This window comes from Sinocyclocheilus anshuiensis, unplaced genomic scaffold (assembly GCF_001515605.1).
Source record: "Sinocyclocheilus anshuiensis isolate Anshui unplaced genomic scaffold, SAMN03320099.WGS_v1.1 scaffold718, whole genome shotgun sequence".
Classification (NCBI taxonomy): Eukaryota; Metazoa; Chordata; class Actinopteri; order Cypriniformes; family Cyprinidae; genus Sinocyclocheilus; species Sinocyclocheilus anshuiensis.
This window is the reverse complement of record NW_015546102.1, coordinates 1332970-1343286: the sequence shown is the minus strand read 5'-3', so window position 1 is coordinate 1343286 and position 10317 is coordinate 1332970. Positions and strand designations below refer to the sequence as shown.

The window sequence follows — 10317 nt, the reverse complement described above, 5'->3', positions numbered from 1 at the left end:
CCGTGTAACCACCCTGTCCAGTCCCGGCGCTAACGCCACATCTTAAAAGCTTATTACGGCGACCCACCTTCCGCGGAAATATGATTGACGTATCGTGGAAGAAGCGAGGCGGGGCCAACAGCGCGCTCTCGTCCAATCACGGCCGATGGGCGGCGCCCAATCGCTATGTGCCAGTGTTGGTGGGCGGAGCTTCTCGTTATGTGTCAGTGTTGCCAGCAGACCTGTGCGAAACAAAAGCACTTCTCTCCCCACGTTTAACGCCTTCAAAGCACGTTTTAAAGCTGTTTCAGTCGTAAAGCTGTCAAAGGAAACAAGGAGTTACGCGGCAGAGTCACAGATTACACAGGATTACAGCAGCCCTTAGACAAAATTGGGCTCTGTTGTCTTGGCTTTGGTGGCAAGAGCAGGAGTGGCTTGATCCTAAAGCAGCTCTCCAGATCAGATTTCACCCAAACCAGCTGTGAGAAGGAGCTTTGCCTTTTCTCACCTCTCTCCATGTTGTAAGCGCGCTCCTGACATCCAGAAAAAAGGGGAGTGACGGAGAGAGTTCCTGAAGGAATTTTCCTTCTCCTAGGCGAGAATTGAAAAAGTCACCAGAGTCTAGAGAACAGCGGCGAGGATGGATGATCAGCCCCGGTTGATGCACTCCTCTCACGGGGTGGGCATGGCCGGACATCCCGGCCTGGCGCAGCATATGCAGGATGGCACGGGAGGAGCGGACGGCGAGGGAAGAAAACAGGACATTGGAGACATATTACAACAAATCATGACCATAACCGACCAAAGTCTGGACGAGGCACAAGCCAGGTATATATCCAAGATTGTATGCATGCTGTCTCAGTGTTATTAACTTCATAGTAACGTTAGCTACTGAAACACGTCGACAGTGTTGAACAAGTCAGCTGCTTTATATTTTTACGCGCCACCCGAAGCGCACCGACTTTCTTTTCGCGTCTTCTTTCAAACTTTTATCCTGGCGTAAATTTGTATTTTGCATTACAAACATGTTACAGTCACCTCCGAGTGCTTCTGTGCACAATATCAGCTGTCTTCTTCTTCCCAGATGCATCGTTTCGATTTCCAATTGCTCTGGATCTCGCAGGTTACAAATGAGAAAGCGCATTGATTTAGTGCCATATAGACTTACTACACGTTGCGGGTGGATTCAGTCCTAGTTTATTTATTTATTGGACTGCAAGCACCTAAGAACTGAGCAAAGAAATAAATGTTACCAAGTATGCATATTTAAACATTTTTAAACGTACGTATTTATAAGAAAGTCCATAACTGTACAATGACAAAGAGGCTACAGTCTTTCTGTCGTCTACTTGTTGTGTATTGAAGGAACGTTGTTAAATCTGTTACTTTCCATATAAATATTCTATGCAATAAAACACATGAACTTAGTAGTAATTAAATAGTAATTAAAATAAATAAGGTAGCTAGTTGAATTTATATGACTGAAGTGTTGACAAAAATTAATTCACTTGACCCTATTAGCCTTAGCAACTGTCAACACAGGTGTTTTATAAAATACTTGCAGACATTTTACTTTGGAATAATACTTAAAATTGGATTTGTAGTAATTACCACACATATTAAAGTACTCTTATGCTGATATGTACTTTATATTAGTGGTTTAATATTAATTCAGTTTGTGTTGTGCTATTTTCTGGAAAAGGAATGCAACTAGTCGCCTTATATGAGAATTTGATAGTAATTTTGCTTTGCAATCCAATTTATGCTGCCATCTATGATGCACGTGAAATATTCGGACAGTTTTTTTGCTCATTTAACACATGCATCACTCCCAAAAAGTGCTGCACAATTTAGAGCAATTTGTCAGCTGTCTTCTATCAAATGCCATTTGTAAAATACTCAAAAACACATTTCCATCAGACATAGCAGACATTCCTTCTAAGCCTAATGTCTGTGTTATGACAGTTTTGACAGGTCATGCATAGTGATGGCTTGATATTTATTTTCTGTTTGTGTTTTTAGGAAACATGCACTGAATTGTCACAGAATGAAGCCGGCTCTATTCAACGTCCTGTGTGAAATAAAAGAAAAAACAGGTGGGTTTTCCTGTCTTACAGTACATAGAGAACAGAAAGCAAAACGTTGCAAGTGCTACTACCCTTTGTTTAAATCCAGTTATCACATTAAGGTGAATATTGAAATATTGATTTTTTTTTGCTACAGAGCTCTTTAATACAGTGATGTATTGCGTGTCTTGTGAGAATCTGCGTTATTAGATATTTAGATAGAGGAGAATTTGCAGTTAGAGTCAAGACTGCACCATGTCAAAGTTCTGATATTACAATAATAACACAAAAATTCATGCTATTCAAATAATGTGTGATTCATACCACATTCAGATTCCTCAAATAGATAGCTATTATTATTTTGTGTGCTAGGATTATATTTTTTGCAGATGAGCTGAAGTGTATTACTTAATACAGCATTTTACATTGTATTGTATCATTGGTTATGTTATGTTGCATTGAGCGCTATGATGAGGCTTTTTCTCATTTTATTTTTTTTATAGCCTACAGTATATGAGAATATCAATGGCTTTAGTTTGAAAATAGGATTTTAGGATGTTATTTTACTCATTAAATTGCGATTTTGACTGTTAGCTTTAAGTTACTCTGCCTCATGGTTTTGATAATGAGTTTTATAAACTCGACTTATTGCGACATACCATTTTTTTTTTTTTGCTGCGCTGTCTGGCTAGATGCAGATTCTAAATTGTTCATGGATATATTTTGAAGTTTTTGTGTGCATAAAATGTAGCTGGTTGAGTAAGGCACTTTAAGAGCAGTTTAAAAAGTCCACCAGAAGCGCTATTCATTAGAGTGAAATGAACATGCTGTTTTGATTATGCGATCGTCCCTGAGTGAAGGTTTTTTGAGGCAGATTGCTACAATGAGAAACAACAACAAATGTTAAAAAAAACACTGCCCTATCTTCCTTCTAATTAGCCCCAAAGTGTAATTTACAAAGATTTCATTACATGGAAGCTGAATTTGGCTCTCTGCCACACTGTCTAAAAGGCACTGCAGTGGAGAGGTTCCCCCCTCCTCAGTGAGATTCTGACCGACTGAAGAGGGCTTCGGAGGGCCACTGTGTCAGCGATCACAGGGGCCTCATGGCACTAGGTTCGCTTTTTTCCCTCCTCTTGTTTAGCAAGGTTCTCCAAGGAGGGAAAGAGTTATGCCTGACTCTTTTGAACTGCCTGGCGTCACCCGGGGTTCACTCAAAGTTCGTTTCCAAGATGAAGAACAAAGTGACTTGGACCTCTTCCTGGCTTTTTGCTCCTGCTTCTCTTCCCACAGTTCCTGGCAACCAGGAACCTGCAGGGCTTTTGACTGGAGAGATGAACCCGTTTAGACTCCAAACATGCTATAAAAAATGTTTGATTATGAAGATGGGGCTTTTGTGGTCGAATTATAGTTGGGATGTCGCTCCCAACCTGAGGAGTGTGTAAATTAGTTGTTTGTTTCGTCTATATTATCTTCTTTTTATCTCCGTGTACAATGTGAGATGCCCCCCACCCCCACTCACACACCTCATGTTGAGCTTTTGTTTGTTTTTGAACACAACCCTGGTGTTGTTTTTCTCAAGGGGGTTCATCTCAGCTTACTTGGTTGTGCCGCGGTTGCTTTTCTCTCTCAGGACTTCATTAGGTGCATCGGATCATCAGAATCTATATATATATATATATATATATATATATATATATAAATGTAAAATATAAATATATTTGTTTTATTTACACCATCAAAGATCCCGCCACAAACATTTGCAAACTATTTCTGTAGTTTTTTTTAGCTCTGGCCTGGGAATTGAAAGAGAAAAAAGGATTTTTGATGCTTTTAAAGTAGATTCTATTGATAGTAGCCTGGTTGTGACTTAAGAAAACACTCCGAAAATAGAAAGGAAAAAAAAAAGATTGATACAAAAAGAAATGCTGTCGGGAATATGGTTTAGCAAACACTGAAAATAAATGAACTCGAGCCTCGATGGTTGATTTGAAAGGTCCTTGTACATTAAACCTCCCTGTGCTCTCTCCTACAGAATTAGCCGTGAGCTGTACCTCGGTTCACTTCTGTCTCTTTTTAATGTGAGGGTGTAATTTCACACTGCACAGACACCACTAAAAATCCAGTGCCGCCACGGAGAAAATGGCTCAAACCTCCGCCGTGACATTTACTGCAAATGTGCTGAGTGCAGAGCGCCCAAACTAGAGCAGCCACCATTTTTGTCAGGGCCTTTTTAATTTTTTTTTTTAATAAAGAGTCAGCCTTGTTCATGGTTTTACATTGTTGCAGCCGTAGAGTCCCAGGTGGTTTCCAGAAAAGCGAGGTTATTAAATCCGTAGCAGGTCTGTTTTGTTGAAATGGCAACAGTAGTGTCTTAGCTTTCATAACAGACTGTGGAGGTCATGGAGCCTTGCCTCAATGAAACAGTGGCTCTGTGTTTTAAAAAAATTAACTTTTTGTGCTCACAATAACCTTGATTTACAAGAACTTTGAATGTTTGGAACAACGGCGTCGTCACCTCAGGCACCTCAGCCTGCTGCTTTAAGCGCAACTCTTAATTCCTATTCAGACACGACACAGTTTCTTCGACAGGAACAATAAATTTTCGCTCCGCTAATATATTTCATCTGCAGACGTGTTGAGAGAGCACGAAATGACACGGCTCCTGTAATTCTTCATAACCTACGGACGTCTTGCTGAGATTGACACGGCTGGCTGCGAGTTGCCCGGCGCACACCACGTGTTGCGTGGCGTCGCGGTGTTGACAGCCGTGCGGGGGGACGCCGTGGTGATGAGCCCTCCTCTGGCAAGCAGCTGACAAGCAGGGCAGTACGGTGTGCCAGCAGCAGACAGAGCCGGCTTGAACTCCTGACCTCGCCGTGTATTTTTACACAGGGCCTGACCGAGCTAACACGGCACAGGCCGGCATGCGAGTATAAACATGTATTGCGGCTCACGGAACAGGATGTGATGCGGGGTGGGGGCTTTTAAACAAGGCTGCTTTAGCGCCGCAAGTGTTTCGGATTATTTAAAGCCTTCGTGTATTTGTGTGTACTGCATGCTCTTGGAAATGCAAGGCCGCTGTGTGTGTGTTTGAATTGGGTGACTGGCACATATAGATGGTCGCGTATGGAAACGTTGACAATGACATTAACTTGGATGTTTGTTGGTATCAGGTTTCAGCTCCTTTTACCCTTGGGGCTTTCATCAGGCCTGTTTCACATGGACATACATTTTGCCCGATCATGAACAGAGCTTTGAAAAATAAACTTAAATTTAGCCTGAACTCGCTGAACCATAGAAGGTCGATGACAGAAAAAAAATGGCCACTAAAAAGAAAAGGAAAAATCTTTTTAAAATCATGTTAGGGTTAGGGTTAGTTTAAGCTGGTTTCATGCAATTTCAAAAAACTTTTAGAAAAGTTTCAATTTTTTTTTCCTTCTAAAAATGTCATGTGTTGTAACTAACAAGTAAAACTTATAACATATTTTCCTTAAAAATTCAATACATGTGAGTACACACATTTTCAAAAAAAATATTTTTCAAGGTAAAAGGTTTTTCCAGATATTGTGATGTATTATTAATAAATCTCATTACGTTTTTGAGGATTCAGTTGGACCACATGACATTTTACAGCTTGAACTAACCTTGCCTTGTCATAAAAATTATCTGATATTTGAAGTAATGTATTGGCCTAGACACATAGTCGTGAGGGTCTGCTGGGGTTTTATGCCCTAAAACATTTATAATGAATTTTAATTGAGAAATTAAAAACATTCTCCACATAGTATACATGTATTCAAGTCATTAAATCTATAAATTGGATTTTTAATGCATTTTTAATAATAGACAGACAAAAATGAGTTCATTGGTGAGTGTTAAATGTGGCAACTTTGTGTCAGTTGTGGTGTATAAAGTCGCAGTGTACCAGAGGTAGCGACAGATATTTTCTTACATATTGTGACAAACATCTGAGTGAAACAGATTATCGAGAAAAAAAAAACATAGGGCGGGGACGTTTTGGGCTCTGTTTATTGGTTATTGATTGGCTGGAGGTAGATCTGAATGCAAGATTGCTGTCGATTGTGAGAAAGAGGTGGGGTTTAAGCAAACTAAGTGATTGGAGAGGTTTGGTATCCGTCACCAGAGAGAGTTGTTTCACGGGAAGTTATGACAAAAAAATAAATAAAAAAAGATTAAAAAAAAAAACATATGCTTGGATGAACTGTTTACAATGAGATCAAAAACACGTTTAGACTTCAAGAGTTAATTTAAGATGGCATTCAATAAATTATGCTTTCTGGCATGTGTATAATGCTAAAAGCAATATGGAGATATTTGATACACTGTTATCATCTAACCTGACACGTGCACACACTAACAAGCATGTCCTTACTTGTATCTCATGTCAAATGAGTGATAGAACCTGATACGTATCTCACACTTGTCTCAGAGTAGTGATTCATTTACCTTTAACACAAGATTCAGCTGTGAAATTCTACAAAATATCTTTCAACTTCAAATAAACGTCTTTCTTTCATATATTAATATAGCCATTATGAGATGAGATGAGAAAACACAAGTAAACAGAGTACATTTTGTAAGGGTTGTATTACTTTTGTAATATTCACATATTTATTCACAGTGTTCTTTTACCTTTATTGTAGCGGTAGTAGTGATTGCAACACCACGCTTAATAAAGTTTGGGCTTCATTCCTTAACTCATTTGTTCTTCGTGTGCCACGTAATTTTAGAGCTGGCGAGATATCTAACGACCGTCGTGGTGAATTGTGGAGAAATATTGTGTTTGCTACAGCTACATGAGGGGAGTCTCTCCTCCTCCTGTTTTATTTGGAACGTGATTGCTAATCATACTTAGGGCCATTGGAACGGACATGCCTCAGTAGCAGCATAATGTTTCCTGTGTGTTTCTGTTATTACCCAGCTTCAAGTCTAAACTCACTCGCAATTAGAGCTCCTTATAAATTATGCAAATGATGACTGGCGTAATTGAGACATGTTAATCATGTTTTAAGAGCCTAATTACAGAAATGTATAACGGAGGTGGGAGTCTCTAATTAGCTCTGATAACAGGTTGCCCGTGTGAATAGTGAAGAAGCGTTTTTTGTGTGGGAGGTGTTTTCCTCCTGCGGATGGTCAATAAAGGAACCCAAACCCTCATTTTATGGAATAATTATTGACATGGCTTAAGGTTACGCTGGGCCTGTTTGAAACTGTTGCATTTCGTACCTGCGTTCGGTACAGAGTCTTGGCTGACGACATCATGTTAATATTATTTCACATTGCTTTAGGATCAAAACCTTTATTTAAACCCACCCCTCCTCCTTTCCTGTATGAAAGGCATCACAACACATGAAATTAATCATCAGCACTCTAATTTGTGGCAAACTGAGCCTTATTCAAGCCTTATTGTTGGATTTTGCACTGAAGTAGAGCTACACGATTTGGAAAAAAAGTCTAATCGTGTCTTATGTGATAAAAATTGTGCTTGCGATTTAAATCGCATTTTTTCAAAACTCCATATTTGCTGTGCTTTATGAAGGGCTGCACAATTTTGTGTTTATATAGCATTAATATTATTATTAATTATTATTACTAAATAATATATGAAACAAAAAAAAAATATAACTACTTTTAATGTTTCACGAAAATAAAAAAAGATATAGAGCGTTTAAAAAAAGAAGTACAAATGTAAAATTACAATACTAATTCTTTATGGCTGTCTTAAAAGCTTGAGAGTTTAACATTTAAAAATGAAGATATTATTTTGACAGAAAATCACAGGGGGGCCCTTAAAGCTTCTCTTTTGTCGACCAAAACTGGTTTATAAGCGCTTCTCATTACAAGTTTGGGAAGGTGGTTGTCATATTTTGCATTCCCAACATTATAATCGACTTAAACTCTGAGCAGATGCAGAGATGGAGTTTGTGTGAAGCAGCATTTACTGTGTTCAAGCCGCTTTGAGACACTGAAAACACGAGCTGCTCGTGTAAAAAGAACACAGTGCCACGCTATAAACTAAAACACGCAGCGCATAGGCTATATCTGAATTTCGGTTTTATTTTGATTAATCATGCTGCCCTACACTAAATATATCATTATATTTTAAATAAGGAATACGCCGTTTCTCATTTTTGCATGAATTGGCTAACAATACAAGCTGATAGTCATTGTTTGTTTTAGTGTAAGGCACAATAATCGTAATGGTCATTTAATATTTCCTTTCAAAAGATTTGAATGCATCTAAAGTGCATAAAAGCATGGCAGCACTGGCCGGTTTGGATATCTACAGCATCAATGCCAGCCGTTCTGCAAACTGAGCTTTGTTCATAGTTGTCTGACAGATACCATATTCAGAGCCATTACAGCGAAAACATCTACTCACTTATTGGATTAAAAATTGCTTTAGAGAGGAAATTTGCTTGCAGATGCGACGGAGCTCCTTTATTTCTGTCTGATATTAGTCTGTGGTGCAGTTTGTAGCTCAGTGTAAAAAAGCGAATTACAGTAAGGCTCTGCAGATGCTATTATTGTCTCTGTGGAGTCAGACTCAGCCCCTCAGCGGTGCAGTCAATGGCCGTGATCCATATAACAGCATTAGGGCTCTCTCTGCCACCAAATCCTCATCGTTACAAACACATTTCAATTCATTCATTTCCTTACGTGCCTTAAGTGTAAAAGGCGGTGCCGTTTCCAGCTACGGTTGCCATACCAACACCCCAGGAGTTCATTTAGTTTAATTCAAAGGCCGGCAATTGCCGCTCACCCGCGTCCCACTGTTTGATTTTGACGATGGTAGCGGCGCAATACATAAAAGACCCCACTATATTCCCCCCAGCCATCAGTTCCCCCCCTTCTCCCGCTGCTGTGAGCAGTCAAACACGGACTGGCGAGCGCCCCTTCCTGTCTCGACTTAGTAAAAATGACACAAATTAATATATGCTACTTAAACCAGACCAAGATTAATGGCCACCTTTCGCCGCAGCTTAGGAACACTGTCAGTCGACACGTGCTTATTGGATGGAATCAACACTGATCAACATTTATTCGCTGTCGTATCCTGTGTTCAGGGAAACGTGGAGAGATTGAGGACCTGCACACACACACTAGCTGTGTGACCTAAAACATCCTGTAGACTCTATTCACAGCCCAAAAATGACTTTTACACACGTTTTCATTTCGTAGATAATGTGTATTAGAGTAATAAAATGACACTGATATCGTCTACCTTTGTTAGATTTCACCATACAATTATAGTGTTGCCTCAGCCACGTCTTAGTATTTTACTTGAGGGAATGTCTCAACAGGGAAGTGTATTTTCATATTCATTCCATATACTTTAAGCTAATGATATGATATACAGAATGTGCTGGGGAAGAGGCATGTTGCCTGAGTGGTTTAGCATGTAATGAATGTTTCTAATGTAGATTAATGTAATGCTATTGGCGTGGTGTGGCTGCGCTAAAGATCCCTTCCAATCTCTTTAATCAGCAGGGGGGTTAGATGTTACAGCGGGCAAGAAGATAGAGTCGAGGGGTGCGGGAGGACTTGTGTCGTTATGTGAAGGTAACGCATAGCTATGAGTCGCTCTCTTGCCGTGAAATATTCTAATTTATGCTAATGAAGCTGGCGCTGCCGTGAGAAACAAAAGGGCTGGCTATGAGCCTGCGTAACCCCCTCCGTGAACACGTACATGAGTGTACATATTTTCTCTCTGTGAGAGTGAAGGAGAGAAATGATTAATTAAGCCACCGTCCTCGGTGGTGTTCCTATCTGTTTGGCAACACTTTAAAGCAGAAAAAACATAGTTTTAGGTCTGGTTATAGATAGAATTTTGTGGGTGAATAATGAACTGAATTACCAAAACTTTTTTCATGAAGAACTTGTTTGTGTGGATTTTCATGAGGTGTACTTTCATAAAGGACATATCATGAAAACATAATATCTTTTGGTTGGTATATACAGTGTATACTTCAGTACATTTTATTAATGCATTTTAATATATATTTCTAATTTGAAATGTAACAGTTTTAATAAATTAAGATCATGTAGAGTTTTAAGAACAAAATTTCATACAATATATATTTGTATGTTTTTATATGTTTTATTCTGATTTATTCAGACTAAAAGCTGATGTAGTGCATATACACTATAAGAAATCAATAATGTTACAAAAGATTTCTATTTCAAATAAGTGCTGTTCTTTTGAACTTTCTGTTCATCAAAGAATCACTGTATATATATATATATA

The 10317-nt window shown here is 39.0% G+C and overlaps 1 protein-coding gene across 2 annotated transcripts in view; it reads left to right on the top strand.

Annotated features, from left to right (window-relative positions):
* The first annotated feature begins 235 nt into the window (after positions 1-235).
* The window catches only part of pbx1a (pre-B-cell leukemia homeobox 1a), an 83439-nt gene continuing 73357 nt past the window's right edge, over positions 236-10317 (top strand). For both annotated transcript variants that reach the window (XM_016502245.1, XM_016502246.1), the window contains exons 1-2: positions 236-807; positions 2002-2075. In XM_016502245.1, coding sequence (XP_016357731.1) covers positions 620-807; positions 2002-2075 — 262 coding nt within the window. In that variant the 5' untranslated portion in view covers positions 236-619. The remainder of the gene's footprint in view (positions 808-2001; positions 2076-10317) is intronic.